Source organism: Rousettus aegyptiacus, unplaced genomic scaffold, assembly GCF_014176215.1.
Source record: "Rousettus aegyptiacus isolate mRouAeg1 unplaced genomic scaffold, mRouAeg1.p scaffold_m13_p_1, whole genome shotgun sequence".
NCBI classification, from domain to species: domain Eukaryota; kingdom Metazoa; phylum Chordata; class Mammalia; order Chiroptera; family Pteropodidae; genus Rousettus; species Rousettus aegyptiacus.
Genome location: NW_023416284.1, coordinates 130223673 through 130247907, shown reverse-complemented (window position 1 = coordinate 130247907; position 24235 = coordinate 130223673). Strand labels below are relative to the sequence as shown.

General features: G+C 33.2%; 1 protein-coding gene across 2 annotated transcripts in view; it reads left to right on the top strand.

Moving 5' to 3' along the window:
- The window catches only part of RNGTT (RNA guanylyltransferase and 5'-phosphatase), a 235902-nt gene that overhangs the window by 50060 nt on the left and 161607 nt on the right, over positions 1-24235 (top strand). For both annotated transcript variants that reach the window (XM_036220097.1, XM_016140623.2), the window contains exon 9: positions 20286-20421. In XM_036220097.1, the coding sequence (XP_036075990.1) occupies positions 20286-20421 (136 nt within the window). The remainder of the gene's footprint in view (positions 1-20285; positions 20422-24235) is intronic.

Sequence of the window (24235 nt, the reverse complement as noted above, 5' to 3'; positions counted from 1 at the left end):
GCAGAAAAAAAGCATTGTTTGATGAACAATGTGAAATAGGAGTGCTTATTTTGATTTTGAGTGTAATATTGGGTGTTCTAGATGGATTTTTACCTTTGATAATGGAATAAGAGATACAAATATATTTGTTATTTAGTATTGAATAGTGCTACTAACCATACTAAAGAATGTTTATCTCGTTTACATCTCAGTTATGGAGCTATCTTTTGGATGAGATGTTAAGTGGATTTTCATACTTATTTTTTCACGATTCTTTGATACTTTTAAGAACTGGTTATTTGCCGACATATTCCAGTCCATTATGTGTGGTTATAGAAATGGCAAGTACTAGGTTGGGTAAAAAGAAGACAAATCCATTTCCCCTTCTGAATTGGTGAAAAATTGTTTGAATTATAATTGATTTTTAAAAATAATGTCTACTTTATACAAAAGAAAATTGAAAGTAGTCAGCCATGTCAGAGACTAATGCAAAATAAAACAAAACATTTAGAATATTTCTTTTGATCTTTTCTTCTCACAAAGACTGATTGTTTTATAAAAATCAAAATGTGTTTCCTATCTTTCTGCCCCTTTGACACATAAGTGCTGCCGACATCATTTTGAAGTGGCATTTAAATTTTATTTTTGATCAGGGTAAATCTGAGTAATCTATATGGCATTACTCTCCCTGATGGAAAACCACTTAAAAGGATACCGTATTTTACATATTTAATTTGTGTGCGGCTGTGAAGTTCTAAAAAGTATAACCTTGTAATATTTATGATATTTAGTGCAAATGAGTATATCATTTGATTTTACACTTTAAAGTCTGATAAAGATATTTTATATTCTCATTATGAACTGAGTTACTTAATCTAAAAGTAACTAATTAAAATAACCAAGAAAAGCTTTTTATTTACAGAATTGGTAGATTTCATATGATTTGTTTGTCAGTATTGGAACTAATTACCTGATTTGTGCAATGAATAATACTTTTGCAGTATTCCATTATCCTGAATGCTTTTCAAATTTTAATTAGGTCAAGATCAATGACTATGTCTGTGCCTTACTAAACCTTTTCCATTATTAGTGCTATTAACTTTTTGTGACTTGGACTTGATATACATTTCGGTGAAAATGTCTTTTTTTGTCTTGTGATTCTGGTCTTGTAATGAAGAAATGACAGTCTTTAAAAATATTCTCCTTTATAAAAGTTATTTGTATTTATTATAGAAAATTTAGAAAATAAAGGTAAGGAAAAGGACAAAAATAAAAAACATCTGTAATTGTCAATTAGAGATGGTTGCTGCTAACATTTTGGTGTGTATACTTTCACACCTTCCTCTCTGTATATTCTTTTGTTTAGTTATAATGAAACTGTATTCATTTCATAATAGTTTTTAGTGTGTATTATGTGCCAAGTACCATTGTAGATGCTGTAAACACAGTGGTCCCTGTTATATTGAAGCTTATATTAGGTGAAATATGTTTTCTTCACAAACTGTTTAGTATCTATGACTTATAGTTTGATCTTCTATTTTTACTTAATGTATCCTCAATATTTTTTTCCATTTCATTAAATATTTTCTGTTAGATGACTAACAGAATTATTTCTTTATTAAGATAATACTTGTTTATGGGTAAATGAATCGAATAATACTGGAAAGCTTGTAATGGAGAACATTAGGACCCTTCCCCATCTTTTCTTTTCCTCTGTCAATACTGATCTCTAGTCATTCAAATTTAACCCTTTTTGTTTTTCACTGATTCTGTGATTATTCCAAAATCTCTAAATAATATGTTTATATTGCTATTTATGAGTCAACTTTAGGTAAGTTCCTTGTGTGGTCACTGAGGGTGTAGCTCACCAGAATGTTGGTGCCTACCTTCTAGTTTGTTATCACAGTTGAACTATTATTGTTAGTTCTTCATTGATCATACCTATATATCTTCCCTTTATTCTAATAACCCCTACATAATTTTTCTTGAGTCTTCCAAGATGAGGACTTTAGCATTCTCTGTCTTTCCTCTACTTCTGTTATGTCAGCTCTAACTTTAACATTGTCAGCTCCATTTACATACTGTTTGGTAAACAGGAATTTTTTTTTTAAGTTTATGTAGTTGAATTTAACTGGTAAGAATAAAATTGTTTTCACTGAACTATTGCTTAAATTAGCAGAAAGGTATAGAATTCCTTTTTTATGGCATGAAAAGAGAAATATATTTCAAATATAGAGAAGTTTAATACATGGAATTGCATACAAGGCATTGAAAAGATGGAGAAACAAAAGTCTTAACTCAAGATCAGTAATCATGGAGCAGCTGCTACCTCTGGTTGGAGCCTGGTTGGCACTTGCTCTTGATGATGATGGAGGAGAGGTACCTCAGCTCTGGCTGTTGCTGTTGGAATGCACTCAGTGCTGCCGCATAGCAGCCACTCACTGAGAGGCTGTCCCCTGAGGAGCAGAGCCCATAATCCTGTGGTTGCTGCCTTCAGTGCCACCTGAGATGCTGCCAGAAGCAAATCAAGTTCCTCTTGTTTTCCAGTCTCTTTCCAGGCTGCTTGCAAGGGAGACTGGGAAGCTTTGTTTGCTTGCTTCTCAAACCAAGATATACTGAGAACACACAAGTGTAGGGATGGAGCTGACCACAAAATGATAGCTATCTTTTCCACTGAGGGTGTAGTCAAAGTCATGACTTCTCTGCCACCTAAAGTAGAATGTTCCTATTGTTGAATATAAATAGGTCCTTTTTCACTCTAATTACCTTTACCCCATAGTCAAGTTTTTTTTTTCAAGGTTTTAGTCATCTCTTCTTTCAGTTATTTTTTTTGTTATCCCAGACTTTTTCTTTTAGAGTATTCTGTGATTTCTAGCTTCTGTGTAAAGTTCTGTTGCCAGCTTTCATCTTGGCTGGTTCTAGTTTTCTGGATTCCATGTTTTTTCCCTCAACCTCTTTCTTCTTTTCTTTCTTTCTTTAGGTTTATTTTCTCACTTTCAGGGATACTTCTTTAAATCACTTCCTAAGAAAATATGTGTAGGAAGTACCCCATATACATGCTTAGGTGTTTGAAATGCTGTTACTCAGGCCCTGGATTTAGTAGTTTGGCTGTGTATTAAATTTTAGATTCAAAATAATCGTCTTTCAGAATATTGAAAATCTTTAATGTCTTCTGTTAATCGATAAAAAGTCGATATTCCGATTCTGTTATTCCTTGTATGTGGTCTGCCTCTGGAAACTTTTAGAATTTTCTCTTTTATTCTTGACCTAAAATTTTCAAGTGGATGTCTTATTATGTGGGGTTCCTAACCCTCTTTTTCAGTCATTGTGCTGGGTACTCGGTGATCTCTGTGAATCTGAAAACCTGGGTTCTTCCTTTCAGAGGAAAATTTTATCTTCTTTCTGTGCTTTGTTTCCTCCGATTTCCCCCGCCCCCCCCTCCTTATTTTCTCTATCTAGAACTACCGTTAGTTGTTAAACTTCCTAGATTCTAGATTCTTTTTCATCTCTGATCTTTCCTCTCATACTTTCCTTTGTCTCTCCGCTTTCTGGGAGGTATTCTCATTTTCTTTTCATCTTTCTAATGAATTGCTTATCCTTTGTAGCTGATGTTTTTGGGTTGGATCTTTTGAGTTTTGCAGAAACAGGCAGCTTCATTTTCAGATGTTGCTACCTCTGCAGTGCTTCTCAGCACTTCTCTAACTACTTTTTGTAAACTCTTGAAATAGTTCATCTGCTGACGATGTTCTTTTTTTTCCTCATTATCTTCATTGTTGTGTATTGTATTAATTGCTACCTAACAAATTACCTCAAAATTACCCCCCAATTAGCAGCTAAAACAACATTATCTCATAGTTTTTAGGAACAATTATGGGTACTTCTGGCTCAGTGTCTATCATGAGGTTGTCATGAAACTGTTGGCCAGGAAGGCTGCTGTCATCTCAAGGCTCCACTTCCAACCTCGATCATGCAGTTGATGGCAGGCTTCAGTTCCTTGCTGGCTCTTGGCATGAGGCCTTCATTTCTTGCCTTGTGCATCTGTCCTTAGGCTGTGTGGGGAGGAAAAACTTTTTTCTACTCATTTAGGTTTGGTATTTGTGGGGACCTGAGAATTAAACTGACAAAAGACAGAAGAGAAGTTTGTTCATATGCATACAGGAGTGTACAAAAGTGGCCTGCTAAATGACTAAAGTTAGGGGCTTATATACCAAAGTTAATAGGAGAAGGGGAATGGGGAGGAAAGATATCTATGGGAAAAACAAATGGGTTTTTATTAGGAAAGAGAAATGGGTTTTTAGGGTAACAGAGCATAAAGTTAATGATAATGTTTGTTTATGTTAGTGCTAGTGGTCTTTTTCTTCTTCATGGTGGTAAAACTCTTTCAGAATGGGGATTTAAGTTTTACTCTTTAATCTTTCTGGTGGTGAAGCTTCTTCTAAAAGGGGATTTATGGCAACCTCATTTCCATAAGTTTCTGCTCTTAGTCTGATAAGGGAATCTCTGAGAAGGCTTCTTTCTGAATCTGTTGAAGCTTAAAGTGTTCTTCATATTAACTCTAGGGTTCCAAGAAGGTCCGTCCCCATAGCTGCCTGAGTGTCCTTACCACATGGCAGCTAGATTCCCCCAGAGCAAATAATCCAAGAGAGTAGATTCTCCAAGATAACCAAGATGGAAGTACTAGTCCTTTTATAATATAATCTTATCTCAAAAGTTATTTACAATTACTTCTGCCATATTCTATTTGTTGGAAATGAGATATAGCCCATACTCAAGGAGAGGAAATAATTAAGCTTTACTTTTTTGAAGGGAAGAATGTCAAAAAGATTGAAGACTTGTAGACATATTTTTAAAACCACCAGATGGCTTTATACTTAAAAACAGCAACAACAACAACTTTGTTATAATTTTGATAGTATTGGGAGAAAAAGAGCTCATACTGAATCATTATGTCCCATTTCATGAATGTATCATAATTTATTTGACAGTTTCTGTGTGGTTGGAAATTTAGATTGTTTTGAAACTTCTTCTTTTATACCAGTACTGTGATAATATAATTCTAGATAACAATTTTCATATGAGTAATTATTCACCCAATACTTCATTATAATCATTTATAGCTACATTCTGTATACTCTAGAACACATTTTTAGGAACACACACACACACATTTTTTAAAAAGTAAAATACTCCACTGTAGTGAATATCTTTGTAGCATTTTCTCTTGTGATATTTTAAGGACCACGTTCTGAACTAGTATATATTAATGATTTAATAAATTCATCACTGAAACATTTTTTTCCAGTTATTTTTGGTTTATTTTGGCATTTAATGACTTCACTAGATGGCAGCAAAGGACAAGCTTTACTTCTGGCTGCTTTTGTGAAGTAAAATTCTAGTTGTATCTAGTCTATTATACATCTAATACATCCCAAAATATTAGTTTGGGATTATTAAGAATTTAGTAAGGATTAGGGGGATCAGTATAAAACAATATTGAAAACATAGCAGTTTTGACAATGTTGACATTTTTGGGGGGAACTGCATCTGAATTATTTTGTTTGTAGGCGACCATGTAGTATCATTTTGGATCTGTTTTGTAAAAAATGATTTTGCCATATTAAAGTCCCTAAAAATGTTTAATTTTGTTTCCAGAAACTGATGTTCTTATGTTGGAATCTTGGAGAGTGAAATAAAGATGTGAAGATTCTCTTTACCCTTGGGTTTTTTGCTTCTGGTACTTTGTATTGGAAGGAGTCTAATAGAAAAATTTGATGTTGGAAACTCTTCTATTTTAGATAGTGAAATTTATGTTCATAGGGTAAAAAAGTCATTTGACATTATACATGGTAGATGAAGAACAGTGATTTTAGTATATGTGCCCAATTATGTTTTGGTAAAGAAATTTCTATAACCATACACTTTCTTTTAAAGAAAATTATGTATCATTTTTACTTTCTTGAGGAACTATATTCAGTTTTTGCATGTTAATGATAATTTGGTTCCCCAAAGACATTAATATCTGTGAACCATGTAAAGAATTTGAAAACGAGTAATATGACAGTTTTTTTTTTTAATTGTGAAGTCTGATTTGAAGATTTTATAAGTAGCCCATCTTAGTACCGTGCATCCCTGGCTTTCAGCCCAGCTGAAATGTTGCTGTTGCTGATATTTTGGCTGGCAGGTGAGCTTTCTTGGACAGATTTTATTTTAGCAACATCTTAGACTTTGGAAAATTTAACTCTTTAAATACTTTTGCTTGGGCAGAGAACTAAATTATATCCCTCCATGAATTATTTAGAATGGTTTTTTAGCCTTTTATAAGTTATGTTAGCTTGATAAGATGTAAACTACTGACTAGAGGTACAGAATACAGTAGCTATCTAAACCTTAAGCAACTGCACATTGAGTCTACTCTGGATCTGGGTTTGGCAGTTGCTTTAATATTATAAGTACACATTATTTTGTAGTCTCAGTTGATTTTAGCTACTTTATTTAGTGTTTAACTGTTGAGATTGGTGCATCTAGAATTTCTTCTGGTACTTTTATGGTAACATGAACAAAGACTAGTGGAAACTAGTTAATTTCTAATAGTGTGATCCATTAAACATGTACTAATAAATGGAAAAGTTAAAATTCATTTAAACAATTTGGTATAATTTTACTCACATTTTCCCTGTGTTCATGAAGCAATATTAAGTAAAATCAAGCATTATCGTGTTGTGCACCTTCCACATGTTTTTATAATTATCTTTCTTAAAAATACCTTAATTGTGTTATTGGTTTGTAAATTTAAAATAAATGAGCATCTTTAAACTATAGAAAGTGTAATGTTTATGTTAAAAGTAACATTATTTCAAGTTTCTTGTAGATTAGATCTTTCTCTTTTCACTAAAAAAAGAAAAATATTCATTGTTCTGGTAGAAATAACGTGGGAAAAAAGATGTTGCTAGCTTTTCGACAACTTTCTACTTTTTGACAAATTTTAAATGGAAGCTATTCTGACTGTGTACTTGGTTCCACTAAAAAAATAATTTAATGTGTGGTCAATTTCAATGTCAGTAAGTTTTGAGAGTAAAATTAGTTTGCACCTATTTAATTTAATTTATTATGTATTTTTTATTATCTATTTTTTTTTTTTTTTAAATTCAACATTCTGGAGTACATCTAATTCCAAAGGTTTCGAATAAGAGAAAACTAGAAGATTGTGATTAGAACTAACTTGTAATCTTGCCTAGTCTTTCTTCTCTACTTCTCTTAGCTCTTCTTCTTTTACCATAGTTAGCATCAAAACAAGAATATTTCTGTAGCTGAATATTTCTGTAGAAGAGAGGAAACATCTATTAAATATAACTTAGGTGCTTTAGTGGAAGCTACTTTTTTCATATGTTTTTAAACATTTTAATTTCTTTTGCTTATTTTGCCTTCTGTTGTTTGGCTCCCTGTTTGAGTGTTAAAGGTGGTTAAAGGTTACTTAATCCAGCACTTTTCGTAATTTAACGTACATATGAATCACCTGGAATCTTGTCGAAATGTAAGCCTGATTCAGTAAGTCTGGGGTGGGGTTCAAGATTCTGCATTTTTAACAAGTTCCCCGGTGATGCTAGTGCTATCATTCATCATATTTTAAGTAGCAAGGATCTACTTTGTTTTCCCAGGATAAGGATATGAAAGGCAGAGAGATCAAGTTTGTTCAGTGACCTATACCTAATTAGAAATTGTGGGTTTTTATTTTTAAATGTGTCATATTTTTCAGGATAAGGAAATATTTAAAAACAAAGAGAAATTCTCCTCTCCCCTTACTTAAATGGCAACTCATTTATTTAGCTAATTTGGTTCAGTTTAAAACTTTAAGTTGTATCTTAAGATTTTTTCTTCTAACCTTATCAACTTTTGAGGATTTGAGAAAATCTATTTATTGAGCTGTGTCTATATCCAATTATTGATTTAGAGTGCTTATATTTTGGACTTAGGTGACTATTAAGAAGCAAATTTCAGTGACCTTAGAACATACTAATATCTCTATTATATTCAAATTTAGTTTTTGAGGTAGAAACTTCTTTCTATAGAATGGTAAATCATATGTTTTTTGTTTATGTATAGTGACTATTAATGCATATTTTCAGACAGTTACGAACTGTAGGAGGTAATGCAACCATGTAGTTTTTGTGTCTTTTGTGGTGCCTGTATGATTACTTTTGGTTCTTATTTGCAGTTGAATCTAGCTGATGTTTATTGTGCTTTCAATGCTTTTAGGGTTGTTGCAGGCTGGAGGTGGGGTTATATGTGTATGCGTGTATGTATGTGCATATGCTACTTTGGTGAAGTGGGACTACGTAAGAACCTTTCTAGCCTTTTAAGATTCCATAATTTTTTAATTCTTTGTAGATTAGTGGAAAAGAGGAGAGAACATACTCTAGCCCATACAAGTGGCGATTAGCACGATGTGTGTTCCTGGTAGCAAATACATTCAGTTCTGATTTGACAGTTCATTAGTTGAAAGGTATGCTTTGATAGTCTTCCTGTTGCATTACCCCAAACTGTTAATTTGTTGATTTTATAAGCTCATACATAGGAGGTGACTTTATCAGTGAACTCTTATTGCTATGATGGAAATTATGTTTCTTTTGGGTTGGGAAGGGAAATATGAATGCATGTAGATTTAATCACACCTTACGCTGTTACTAATTTTTAATTCAATTTAATTATCCATTTTATTTATTTATTTATTTATCTATCTATCTATCTATTTATTTATTTATTTATTTATTAAGATGAGGCAGCCCTTGGTTGACCTCACAGATTGCAGGGACCTTGTCAGCTTACAATCCCTTATTTTTTAAATTAAAAAAATTTTTTTTAAATTTTTTACTCCTATAACACCAGATCTTCCTAGGTGGGTCTCCCGTCCAAGTACTAACCAGCCTGACCCTACTTAGCTTCTGAGATCAGACAGGATCAGGCTTGTTCAGGGTAGCGTGGCCACAGACTAATTTCTATTTTAATGGACTAGATTATTGAATAAAAACATAATTTTCCATTATGTGCAGTGACTTTTGGAGTTACTGTGTATTTATATGTACCGTTGTTAGTAAATCTTAAGAAGCTGTTTCAATACATTGGGATATTTTAGGCTCGAGTTTGTTTTTATCTTTCTAGTGTTTAAAAAACAATTTCTTAGACAGATTGAGAGATCCACCTGATTCGAGTTCTTTATTTGAGTTCTCTGTTTTGTTATTGCTCACTCAAGTAGTGCAGCTTCTGATTTTATAAAATTTACTGGGGTTACACCTACCTATTCATGGGAAAGAGAATTAAGTAATTGTTTACTATAGTTGTTTGCCTTTGACTGTGTACATATGCTTATAAGCTCAAGTTTGTGGGCTGTGGGTAACCTTTATAGGAAATTACGTATGGTTTATTTTTCTACATTTCACAATTTCTGCATTCACTTGTCTCTTTCTCCTCTGTTCAGAAGCGATGTTCTCTTCTCTGCCTACAGAGTTCTTAAACTAATTCCTTCTGTCTTATTGAGGATTTTATCAATTACCTCATTTCTTTTTTTGGATTGCGTAAAATAGTAATTATAATATTAATTATATCCAGCCTTAATTAAGTACTTACTATGTGTCTTGCACGTAACATAATAATAATAGCTGAGATTCTTATTACCATCTGCCAAGCACTGTTCTGTACTCTTTGTATATTGACTCACCTATCTATCTATCTATCTATCTGAAGAAATGATTAAAATTCTTTCCCCCCATCTACCTCCTCCTTCCTTCTTCCCCTCCCCTCTGGTAACTGCTAGTCCATTGTCCATGTCCATGAATCTCTGTTTGTTTGTCTTGTTCATTTGTTGCTTTTAGTTTATATCCTATATATAAGTGATATCATGTGATTTTCAAATTTTTCTGTCTGGCTTATTTAGCTTAGTATGATTATTTCAGAGTCCATCCATGTTGTTGCAAATGACAGTATTTCATCTCTTCTTATGGCTGAGTAATATTCCATTGTATATATGCACCACAGCTTCTTCAGCCATTCATCTATCAATCATAGGACACTTTGGTGGCTTCCATGTCCTGGCCACTGTGAATAATTCTGCTATGAACATTGGTGTCCAAATATCTTTTTGGAAATGAGTTTTCAAGTCCATATTTTTTTTATTGTAAAATTTACATAGCATAAAATTTATACTCTTAACTATTTTTAAGTATTTGTTTCAGTGGTATTAAGTACATCCATAATTTCTAAACATCACCACCATTCATATCCAGAACTCTTTTCATCTTGCAAAACTAAAATCCTATACTCATTAAACAGTAATTCTTCATTTCCTTCTTTTCCCAGCCCCTGGGAACCACCATGCTACATTCTGTTTCACTGATTTTTTTACTACTCTAGCTACCTCATATAAGTGGAATTATCCACTATTTTACTTTTTGTGGCTGGTTTATTTGTATTGTAGCATATGTCAGAACTTCCTTCCATTTTTAAGGGTGAATAATATTCCATCGTGCATTTATACCACATTTTGCTTATCCATTCATCTGTCAGTGGATACATGGGTTGTTTCAACTTTAGCTATTTTGAATAATGCTGCTATGAATATAGCTGTACTAACTTATTTAATCCTTGCAAGTACTTTAGGAGGTGGACACTTTTGATGAGGAAACTGAGTCTTAGAGCAGACAGGTGATTTGTACAAAATCATACACCTAGGAATAGCCTGTCTAGGATGTGTGTTCTTAACTACCATAGTAGACTCCCATATATCTCTTTTTATGTTGGTGCATTCTATTTTGCCTACAGATATCTTCACTCCTATTTACTGTATCTTAATATATAATTAATGATATGCAATAAAGTATCTTTAATACCAATGTTGGCAAATGAACTTACGATATATTGTTTTATTTTTTTTTATGTTTGTTGTTGCATTTCAGCTATAAATCAGCTCAATTACAAAGTAAAAATGAAACTCAAACTGGATTTTAAGGCTTTTGTTTGCTTGCCATGTGCTTCTTCTACCAGAGGCAATTATTTGTTATATATAACAGATTTGTAATTTTTGGAAAACTTGGGGTGGTAGAGTGATGTGAATAGAACCTGTTATTTGGTATATGAGAGATTTTACGGAAGAGAGTTTTGAGTAAGAATTGAAAATATGTATTTTAGGATAAGATAGTGTAGTAGTATAGACACATAGCCTTAGCAACAGGCACATACAGATTTCTGAGCAGTGGAAGATGGGAAAACAAGAAAAGGGTAGGAAGTCGCAATTCTTAAGTTAAAGTATATATTTAGGAGTTGGACTGTTAGATTCATTTCATAATTGATGAGATTTTTGGTTCCAATCTGCTTTCCTGTGTTTTAAGTGTCTAGATAGCAAGTATGAATTGAGTCTGGTATTATAGGCTCTGGAACTGGAATTTACTTTCCTAAACCCTTAATAATAGCATTGGTACTTCATGTAAACAAAGCACAGTCAGTTGTTTTTTAATTGTTGGGTGGATTGGAACAAATTTGTTTTATATCTTATGCGGTGATTATCTGTATTATATATCATTAATTCTGTGGAATGGAAGGAAGAAACATAGAAACTTACACTGGCCCCTGTGTCTTACTAAACTCTTTTATAGTGTTGATTTTTAAGCTTTGCACAAGGCTCTTAAGTCTTTCTGATTGGTGGGGGTTTCGTGAAGCAGAAACATCTGTGCTACGAAAATTATTAATATCTGTTACTAGAAATAAACACACATTTTAATGAGAAGGGTTGGAGAATTTGTGATTTTTAAAAAATTATAGATACCTCCAGGTCTTCAAGATTTACTTGTGATAACTGCTGATTTTAACAAAGTTTACCAGGTAACAAGCTTAAACAAAACTTAGATGAACAGAACATAGTAGAAAATTTTCTGTATAAACAACATATAAAATAAAGATGACTGTACTTAGCTAGAAGACATTTAAATGTTGACAGATTGTCGAAATGTTCAGTGGCATGCGTCTGTCCTGCCATTTAATACACAATTAACAATCTAAGATCGGAGGCTGCATGGACAAATTTGACAATTAAATCAGTGGGGAAGTGAACGGGCTTGGCAATTTAAAATTAAATAATATTTGTCTGTCTGTTTACCGTTGTGTGTATATAAGTGATCACATAATAGAATGAAGCTGTGAGCTTAAAGTGAATATAAGACCATAAAAACCTTAATCACATCTGTTTCTTGACTTGAAATTGATGTGATATGAAGATTAAAAAAGAGCTAATCCTTTTGAAGAAGACTGCTGTGCATATAGAATCAATAAATCAAAATAAAAATACCTGTTTGGTTGTAATCTTTTATGATGCTAAATGAAAATTTTTATCGTTTTTGATGAGAATATATTAGAACGCTGTCTACCTTTCAGAGATTTTTAATATCAGCATTAAAATATTTAAAAAACGTTAGTAGATGTTAGTGTTCTCTGTAATTTGTTTATGTGAAAAGAATGGACTTAATTTGAATTTCTGAGAAAGTGAAATAAGATAAAGTTGTACTTCAAATAATTTTTTTCAGGGGTCAGAATGTTATCTGTGTCAGATGAACAGATAATAGCTATTAGTTTAAAAGTAAAGCTCATGTAGGATTATATTATGTGATCATTACATTTTTTTTTTTTTTTGTAGAAGTGATCCAAACAATGTTCAAAATTATCTGAAATCTTTTGCTGAGATTCCTTAAATGATGTTGGTAAACACAACTTTAGTTTGTGTTTCTCCAAAATCTAGTCTGAGTAGTTACTAGCTTCCCAACCTAGCCTGTAAAGTTTGCTTAATTCCTAAGGTAGCTAAATTACTTACTGTATATGTCTGCTGTGAAAAATGATGAAATGTACTCTTCCAACACTGGTAACTAAACAAACTATAATGCAAAAAATGTAAGAAGTTTATAAAAACTCTCTTTAGATTAGATAAAACACCCTATGGGGAAAACATTTTATATTTTAAGATAAGGAGAAGATAGATTGAAAATATTATGGAGATTGTGGTGGAGACTCTGACACTGATATATTTTTTTCATCTAGGTAGATTTAAATTATTACAACTTTCAGTTTTGCTTGATACAGCCTTGTCACTAGCCATGTCAGTTTTCTTAGGCTTATTAGTGAAATTAAGTGACTGAAGTGAGGAGTTAAATATTTTTTTCATTTATAAAAACTCATTGTGAAATAGACATAACAATTTTTTAAGAGTTGAAAGAAATGGTGAAGAATGGATTAAAGAGGACATTGATATATTTTTTAAAAGAGGTTACAGAGATAAAATTTACTGAGCCGTGGACTAATGAGAGAAAAAGGCATAGTGTGCTTAAGCCCCCCATGGGGAAGGAAGAAAGCTGGAGTTTGGCAAGTCAGCTATTTTTATGTTGTTTTCAGAATAAGGTATGATGGGTGTTGATAGATAGGGGGCACAGTCTGACCAACTACTCTGTGTCAGAAAGGCTTATAACTGTTCCTGGGGAAATGAGTCTAAACTGTAAATTGTCTTTATAAGACATGCTAGTGTACTTGAATTTATTTCTGTATATCTCTACATCCTTGAGAATAGCTTTTAGGGACTTATGTGCCAATTCTGTTGGGAATACAAATGAGAGGAAATGTAGCTGGTATAGAAACAATAGAGGGTTGGCAGTGAATTCTTAGAGAAGATACAAAAGGAAAGTAAACTTTGGGCTTAACATAATATACTTCTGTTGAAGGATGGGAAGTAGATGGCATGTCTCTTGGCAGGAGGTTATTATGGCAAGAGCTAGCTAGTGTCATGTAAACCTTGGTATTGAGGGTATGCTGGGTGACAAAGCAGTTGAGTTAAGTCATAGGCATGTTGAACTAACTTGAATTCAGCTGTATATAGTGGGCAAAAAGAAAAAAAAATACTCAGCGTATCCATTAGCATTGCATTGACTCGGTAGAAATCAACTTTGGCTAGTTTAAGCAAAGGAATAAATTGGACAGCTCTCATGAGAAAAAGCCTCAGAAAATGGATAGGAATCAAGGGAAGCCAAGCAACAAGGACCAGAGTCAAGGTCAGGCACATAAACTTTTTGAGTAGGAAGCCACTATTGGCACTTACTGGCAGTGCCTCTGCTGTTTTTCTGAATAATTTTTCAGCTATTTCTGTGCCTCTTTGTCATTCACTCAAGTTAAAAGTTTTGAGTAAGAAACATTTGATTGTCTGGCGTAGATGCTTGGCCTGTTTTTAGCCTGCTAAGGTTAGGGTTAGAAAAAATTTGGACTTTTTGGTTTCCAATGTGAAAATGAAATTATCCATATCTACATCCAAAGCACAGTGGCTGTTATTTCTCTCAGACTAAATTGAGCAATTACTCCTTCCTCCTTAAATGTTCCATGGCTTAGTAAGTAAAGTGGACCCCGTTCCTCATATGAGAAGCTTAGAAATCATCCTTGACTTTTCCCATTTCCTCAACCCCATATCCAATCAATAGCATATTGTTCTTCAGTCTGACTCAAATGTCTTGAATATATCCACTTACCTCTAAGTTATCATTGCCACTGTAGTCCCACTTGGTGTACTATAAATGCCTCATAATTCCTCTGGTCTCTAGATTAGTTCTTACTCTATAGGAGTATACATTATGTGGGGGTAAATTTTTAAAAATGCGGGTCAGATTATGCTGTTTGCCAAAAGCCTTTCAGTGGTCTGCCATTTATTTACCTACTGTTTCTTAGCTTCAGTTTACCCTTTCAAATTTTGACGGGGGACTGGGACTCAGCAAACTCTTTTGCCAACTTGCTTCCTGTTGGGTTTTACCATAGGAACACTAGAAGGAATGTAGAAGGTGAAAAAAGAGACTTCTGTTGTTTTTTGTATCTTTATACCTCCAGCAGCCAGTGACAACTAACTATCACTTCGTTCTCCAGCTTTTGACATTCCTAACACCAGTCTTGCTACTCCCTCTCAGAGGTACCAGCTTCTGGGATGCAGATCGTAGGTAGATAGAGTGCCACTTGCATCATTTCCTTACTCACTGGATTGTGTCCTCTTAGCATCTTCCCTTCTGTGCCACCTCCATAGATATTCAAACTTGAGTTGCAGAGCTCCACTCCTTAGATGTCCAAGTACCAGCCATATATTTGTCACCTCCTTAGAGGTTTGAGCCCCTATTGCATGGACCTTCTGAACCCTCTTCTAGGCATAGACTCACAATGCCCTTCATCCAGTCTCCTTGCTTCTGATAACACACCTCTTCCATTTTGTTCCCCCAGCCCTTCAGGTGGTAGTGCTCCCTGCAGTTATTAATCTCTTGATTACCTTAAACTTCTCTCTCTCTCTCTCTCTCTCTTTTTTTTTTTTTTACCTTTTTAGCTTTCCCATATCTGCATAACGAGTTTCTTGTATTAACTCTCCTGCGTTTGAATTATCCATTATGGTTTCTGTTTGTTTCATACAAGGGATTTTTCATTTTCTCAGATAAAGTAAAAAAAAGTTGTTATTAATTCCTAAGTTCTTGACTACTTCTCTCATCTCAGTCTGTGATATTTCCCTTCTTTGTCTTTATGCTTCAGTATTCTGGATTTTTTTAGTTGCCAGAACAAGCACATTTGGTTTTTGTCTCAAGGATGTTGCACTGGGTATTCTGTGTTCACTGGTTATCACCAACTCCCTTCTGTGTCCTTTCACCCTTTGCTCCACAGTGGTTGCTTGAAGGCTAACTCCTGCATAAGGCAGGTGAAAGGCTGCATACTCGAGGTTATAGAGATAGGATGTTGTATAGGTTTAATATCAGCCGTGCTATTTTATTAGCTTTATGACTTTGAGAAGTTATTTAATGTGTGTTTCAGTTTCCTTCTCTGGAAAATAGAGATAATTTTACCTACATGGTAAGCTTATTGGTAAGGCTTATATAAGTTCATATAAAGTGTTTTGGACATGGCTGGTGCATGGTCTTTGCTCAATAAGTGATAATAAGCTGCTTTTGTTAGCTCTGTGAGAATCCTTCTAAGATGCCTTCCCTGATTTCTAAACTCTGATCTGACAGGTTCTACCTTTTGTATGCTCCCGTAGTACCTTATTGTACTCCACCTTTTCCATACTTACTATGCTTGGGATTATTTGTTTAATGTGTTGTTTTCTTGCTATGGGTATAAATTTCATGAAGGTATTTGAAGAGTCTGTGCTGTTCACCATTATATCTCTAGCATTTAGCAATGTGCTTGATACCTAATTGGACTTTTAGCAAATATTTAAAAAAAAAGAAATTAACTGTTTTTAAAGAAAAACCATAGTGAGTTTGATAGGAGTTATTACAAATGGATAGAGATGGTAGTGAAATGAATTAATTTAAACAATCTACTTTTCTGTTTTTATTGCCCCCTGAAAAGCTCTAGTATGGATGTCTGTAATAGAGGAGAAATACCTGCTAATTTTGAAGTTGTTGTGGTATGATGAACAGGATTTAACATTTCAAGTTCTTTCATTACCACTTTCCAAAGGGAAATGTTTTTCGGACTCTTAATTAGACTTTTTTTTTTTTCCCGTAACTTTAATCCCCCACCTCTAGCTTGTAAAAGCAATTTGTGCTTATTTCTAAAATTTCTGAAAATACAAACTATAATGAGGAAAGCAATTATCATTAATTTAATAATTCCAGATAGAGATGACAGACAGTTCTTAACATTTTGGTTTAGGCTTTTTTGTCTACCTTTACTATATATACAAAGTTTTATCTCCCTACCTCCTGTTATCATATTATACATTCTGATTTTTACCTTGCTTTTTCTTCATTTAATATACTGTGAATCTCCATATTAATGAACATTTTAATCATCATTTAAAAAATGCTTGAATAGTATACTCTCACATGGATATGCAGTATTTATTTAACTGATCTGCTAAAAGATGGACATTTGAGTTTTTATTTTTCACTCTTATAAAATGCTGTGATGAACATCCGTATACATATAGCCTTCCTTAACAAGTATTGATTGAATACCTTCTTTGTGTATTCAAATAGTGTGTGCAAGGTACTTGGTCTATGGGAAAGAACAAAGTTAATAATGACCTCCACTTTCATAGAATGTAAGAAAAATTCCTGGAAATGTAATTGATGGTTATGTTTGGTCTGAATTGGTGATGTTTAAATTATAAGATGTTTAAATTTTGTTTACTCTTAGACTACTACTATTAGGAATGTGAATTAGGGCTTTAAGATGCTATTAGTCACTGATATTTTAAAATAATTTTTTTCTTTAATTATGTTCTTCCTAAATTTCATTAATGTGTATTTGGTGGTTTACTTGATTAACTATCTCACATCTCAGTAACTACCCTGAAAGATTGTTTCTAGTAAAGCAAGAAAACCAGCATTTAAAGTAAAGCAGTTTATAAATTTGGCTTTTCTGTAATTTATATAACTTGGGTATATACGCTTTAATATAAAAAGTTAATGTTTTCTAATTCAGTGAAACTTCTCATTAATTAATTTTTGTCAAGAATGGATATAATACAAACAACAGTAAGTACGAATATTAAATTTTTAATTGAGATAATTTTCTAATTAATGAGAAATTAGATTATGCTAGTGATCTATATCTACTGAAGGTAGAACCATAGTTATATATTAAGCCAGCATCTGACAGTATATGTGATAGTTGTCACTTTTTAAAGAATCTGGCTGCTTTCAGAGACTTTGGAATGATGTGGAAATATTTCCACATTTTTTTTTTTTACCTTCCATCCCTAACATGAAATAGCTCCTTTCTTTTCATAGTTATCACATAACAAAAGAACACCTAATTTGGAATGACTAGAGTTCAAACCAAAAATCATATGCCAGAAACCTTTGTTCCAAAACCTGAAAATTTATATGTGCAGAAAAATCCCTAAATACCAAGCACTAAATAATTTCTGTGGTATCTTTGCAATTGCAAGCTGTGTTTCTCATGAGCAATCCTTTATAGTGAATTCTATCTTCTAAAGTCTTTTCTTCTTTGGTGTTTAAATCTATTTATGTAGAAGTATATAGACAATATTTCTTTTTTAACTGATATTCTACTCGAAGTAAAAAGAAAGGTCTGCCATATATACCTATATATCAAATTAAGCGTGTTAAGATATGACTAGAAAATAACAATTATGACAGGAAAAGCAAATATAGCAGCACCCTGGGGTTTAATATTTATTCTATTTGAACATTATATTTAATTCTGAGCTTCTGGGCAGCCAGTGAAAAGGAGAATATGATCGGAAGAGACAAACCATTTTTTCCTGAATTCTAAAATTTACCAGCATAAGTCAACTTTCTTCAAATTGTAAATATAGAACACTTATTCTGCCAAATATTAACATACCAGGATTAAGTTTAGGAAAAAATGGGCTAAATAAGATAAACAAACATGTTTTCTTATAACCTTAAATATTTCTAATATGTATCTTGACTTTATAAAAGATAAAGTATTTTTCTAATTTTGCCATGAAATACTTTATAAAATGCTGGTCTAGGTCCTTCCTTAAGCAACATGATGATGGATTGTGTTTTCAGTATCATTTTTGCAGAAGATAGCACAATTGCTTTTTATTTGACCTTTCCTCATATTGACTTTTTTTTTTTTTTTAAACACGATCCAGGTCAATGCTGACTTCTTCGAAGAAGCCTAGATTCTCCTATCCACCAAAAATTGCTCCTTTTGAAAAGCATGTGCAGGAAGGCTTTGGGAACTAAGTATTCCTGTTGTCTGCCAGCCTGCTGGCCTGGCATTTGGTCTAGCAATCTTTCAGATGCACAGTCGGTCCAGGATGAGGCTGATTTTATTTTTCCTAGTGAAACTTAAGTCTCCACAATCCCCCCCCCCCCCCCCCCCCCCCCCCCCCCCCCCGGTCTACTAGGGCTACACCTGTTTCAGTATGTAACAGTACTTGAGCTCTCTACCTCCTCCCCTTGGGGCCCGCTGAGACTAATTATTTTGGAAATAGTAACAGCATGCTTCCAATCCAGTCCCAAAATGTACTCCTTTGGTCTTTTTTGCTGCTCTTCAACTCGTCGTTTGCTTCTTTTTTCTCCCATTTCCCCTCACTTATCCTAAATATGTGTCTATTTGCTCTTAAGAACACTTGTTGATGGGAAACAAATTATCCTCTATTATATTTTCTGCTGTGTACTATGTTAGCTTCCATCTCTTCGTTTAATATTTCTTATATCCCTTGGTCTTAACTTGATTCAGCTCCATCTTTCAGTTGTCACTTTCAGTTTTCTGACATGCATCATAGGTAGGAGGCTGGACAGACTGATCAGTGGTACATCCAGAGTACTCCTCCTTCCACTCTTTCATTTAACAACAAGCCAAAAAAACCTAAAATGATTCTTTTCCTTTGAAGCGCATGTGTTTTAACTTACTGATTTCTTGCTGTCAGTTTTCTCTTATTTTTTGAAGAGTTTAGTACCTGGATATGGTCTCCATTTTCACTCCTAATCTTGCCCGTTATCTGTTTGGTAGCATTGTTTATCAACCTGTAATTTCCTCAACTTGAACTCACCTGGATTTTATTTTTATATATGATGTGAAGTAGAGCTTTGTTCTTGATGACCTACTGATAGGAATCAATGATGGTAATTTGACCATTCGAAGAATAATGCATTTTAAATTACATGAATTCCTACATGTATTGATTGGCTCTAAGAAGATAAGGGCTAATAGAAATTTTCAAGAGCTTCCTTTAAAAATATTTTAATTTTATAGTAATGAATGAGAATTGTACCTGAAATGGTGATATCTGGTTATTTGTAATTCTGATTTGAAGAGAAGGGCTGTTTTGCTAACTATAGTGTGGTAGAAAGAGTATTGGATAGTTTGAGGTCTGGCTGTTTGCAAATAACTTACTTTTTTTTCCCCTACTGCAAGTGGAGAGAGCAATACCTAATTTGCACAGTTGTTGAGCCTGTAAAATGTGGTTAATTGCATATATGTGTGTTGATGTGTTTTATAAACTTTAATGTTTAACATTTAATAAAAATTAGAGAACTAGTCTCTCCTAAGACTGTTCATAAAGTTGCTTTTGAACATCACATTCATTGTCTCCACAAAAACTTTGATTTCTCTATACTTTGTGTTTTTTATAAGAAACAATGTTTTTTAACAGATTATTTGTTATTTGTGGTACTTTAATCTGAATGATGGGGTGTGGCTGGGAATCTAGTGAACATTCCATTATTATAAGTCTAAGGAAAAACAATTTAATGTTTCTTACGACCTTGTTCTTGAATACTGTTAATAATACTATTTTAATATTTTATTTACAGGTATATGATGTTGATTGATGGCACAAATGAAGTTTTTATGATTGATAGGGATAATTCAGTATTTCATGTTTCAAATCTGGAATTTCCGTTTCGTAAAGATCTCCGTATACATTTATCAAACACTCTCTTGGATGGGGTAAGTCATATTTTATCCTTTTTTTTTAAAAAAACTAAACATTGTATTTTTCTTTCTCTTGCAAGTCTGTATTTTTATTAATCAATAGGAATTTAGAATTGAATCTCATAAACAGTTTTTTTTTTAATTAGACATGTAAAGAATTGAATCTAGTTTCTATTGAGATGTTTAATTCCATTTATCTCTTGCCTGCGCTTACTGTCATTTAATCGTCTTCGGTATGAGAGTGAGCAAAATTAAATCTTAATTTTTTTTGTTCTTTGTGATTAAAAAAATAAAATAATTCATGTTGAAAAAGACATTTTATTTTTTTACTTAGCAGTTTAATTTTAATTATGTGATATGACATCATATTTTCCCTTGGCTCTTTAGCTATATGGACCAATAATTCTTGATTAAAGAGAATCATACCTTTGAAAGCAACCACTGTACTTTTACATTTGAATTTTGAAAGATGACAATAATTTTTCCATTTCAGAAAATCTGCATTTAATAATCATATAAGTGCTTGATTAAAAATGCTTTAACTTTCTTTTATGCAAATAGCTTTCTTTTCCTCAATTCCAAAAATTTTTCATTATAAATAAAACTAAATAATACAAAACATTACAAACAAGCCAGTAAAATCATCTGAACTCCTGCCATTGTAGTAACTTCTGTTACCGTTTTGATGAACATTTCCAGAGTTTTTGCTGTGTCAGAGTATTCAGACTGCTCTTGAGAGATGTAACACATTCATATTAATAATAGCGACTCACAGCATAGATTCTTTTAAACAGAATGTGTATCAGAATTTTTAGGGAAGTTGGGACCCCTTTTAGTCCCAGTAAGATTCGAGTACCTCTACCCTGGTAAAAATGACTGCTCTGGTCAAATATGTACACACATGAATAGTTATACAATTTTGCTTTGAAAAGAACCAAATGTTAGATGGTTTTGTAATTTGTTTTTTTTTTTTTTTTACCCTCACTTAGCCATTTGTTTTGGACAACTTTCTCATAAGTGTCTGAACGATATACCATTATATATATGTAAATGCCATAATTTGGGATTTCCAAACTGTTTTGATTGTAAAAATTTAGGGAATGCTTGTTAAAAATAAGACCCATCCCAATAGCCCATCCTAGACCTAAGAATTAGATTCTCCCAGGGATTAGGTTATCTGATTCTAACAGGCAAGTTTGAGAAATAGTTCTATGCTTTTCTTAACCAGTCCTCTTTTGGTGGACATTTTGATATTTGTAGTTTTTTTCTATTATAAGATAAACTCGAATGCATATCCTTATACCTTTTCCTTTCACAGTTGTTAAATTTTATAATTAAGAAGTTTTTTAGAGATGTGATTATAATGTGCATTTAGAATCTTCTTTACAAGTAACTGAAGTCTAACCTTAAAGTAACTGAAGAAAAAAAGAACTAGATTGGCACAAATAATTATGTTTCAGCTTGGCCTGCTTTAGTCTGGACCTGGGGAGTCATATGATATTGACCAGGCTCTGTCTTTCTCTCTCTTTCTTTGCTTTACTTGCCTGGTCTTATTCTGCATGAAGGCTCTTGCCACTTGGCAGGCAAACCACATTGCAGTCCAAGCAGAAAGATAATTTCTTCTTTCAATAGCCATTTATCAGTCCCAGGGGAGACTCCATAGGGCCTTGCCTGAGTTATAGACCCATGGAAGAGTGACAGTAGCATGCAAGGGGAGTTGTGCTCCCAGGGAAGGGGTAGCAATAGGCTATACTGTTTTTACTATGCTGGATTCGAGGGCATGCCCATTTTACATATTGGCATGTATACTTTCAGAAAGTATGAATACATGTGCAGTTCTACCAACCATATGTAAAGGACCTGTATATTGTCTTAAACACTGGATTTTGAAAATTTAATATTTTCTAATTTGGCGAAGGAGACTCTTCTATTTTAATGAACATATAACAGTGAGTCAGAGCCCTAACTCTAACTGATGGTGCCTTATTGGCTTCATCAGTTATCATATGTGGGACTTTATATAATTTTCTCAGTTTCCTCATCTGTAGTGAAGTGAGGCTAGTAACAGTATTTAGTTCTTGGTTCTGTTGTGAAGGTTCTAAATTGGATAGTTTATAAAGTGCTGATAATGGTGTCTGGCACATTGTAAAATGAATGTTTACATCTTAATTTGCATTTATGTGAATTTTTAATGAGATTTAAAGTTTTTTTACTTCTTTATAAGTTACTATATTTCTTCTGTGAATTGTCCATTCACATCTTTTATACATTTTTTTTCTATTGGGTGTTTATCTTTCTTCATACTGATTTATGAGAAGATTTTATTTATTGGGGATATTTATGACACATTTTGAAAAATGCATTTTCACTTCTGATTTTTTTTGGTGGCACATGTTTAAGTTTATGTAGGTAAAATGATAAACCGCTTGATTTTTAATATCTGGCTTTTGCATCATTTTAAGAAAAGGCTCAAAAAAAATGGGGCTAATTTTACTTTAGAATTTGAATACTTTTTTCTAGTACTTCTGTGGTTTAATTTTGTATTTTAATATTTGCTTTATCTGAAATACAGTTCAATAAGTAGAATAAGATAATGTGCAGTTTTATTTATTTCCAGCAGTCTAAACTGTTGCCTCAACACCATTCAGCTAATTATTTTTCCTTTTTAATTGGATATGTCATTTTTATTGTATACTGGCTTTTTAAATATATTATTGTTTCTTTCCTGATTCATTTTTCATTTCATTAATATTTTAGTCTTCCAGTGATCATTTCAGATTTATTTAAATACTATGACTTCAGCATAAAATTTAATGTCTGACAGTCCCGTACACTCAGTCTCTTGGCTATTCCAAAGTTTGCCACTTAGATTTTACTCTCTTCTTTAGCTTTTGGGTAAATAGTCTATTTGAGAAGCTAGGCTAAATTAGAATGTTACATTTTATGTGCACATCCTTATACTAACAAGCTTATATTTTTCTCAGTTGAATAATCTCTCGTAGGCTAGTCTCCAGGCCATTTACCTTTCTGTTTGCTATGTTTGGTTGTATGGTTTATCTCCCTGCCATACCTCCAACTGCCTTTCCTCGTAGGGAAAAGGGGCTCTACATATTTCTTAGAACTTTTCACAACTTCAGGTCTCTTTTCTACAGGGATACTACTCCCTTCTTTAAAATTTCTTCACTTTCTTCAACATTGAACCCTTTTTCTGAGTCAGATTGAATTATGTTTGTCTAATATTCTATGGAATTTATGTGGGAATACTTCCTGTCTTAAGATGAAATTTGCTCCTCTGTTTCTGGTTTATACCGATATTGGGACAGTAGGGAGTGGCTTGCAGATAATCACTTAAACTCTCAATGATAGAATTACCCCAATTAAAATCACATCAACAAAATATGTATTCGTTTAACAGAGGGAATACCACTTTTCAAGTGACCTGAATGCTTGTTGTCATTATCCCTTATGTTTGTTTTTATTTACCAACTAAATATTGGAGCATAGTCTCCAGAAGATAGGAGACTATGATTGGAGAATAGTATGTTTGAGTTAGTTTGACGTATAGTTTTTGGTGATGAGAAGGTTCAGGATGTGACCTAGATAGAGTGGGTGAGAGGTTGAGGTTGTGTGAAGAAGAGCAGTGGAAATGAGATCAAGGAAAGTATTAGATGGGTCATAATGAGTGATGGCAGGAGCCCCGGATGACTATCAGCTGGGTACTGAAGTTACAAAGACGATAAGAAGGTAGTTTAGTTGGAAGGAGACTGAACAAAGAGTAATTATAGAGTTATAAAACAAAGTTATCTGTACTGTATGTAAATTTTCATTT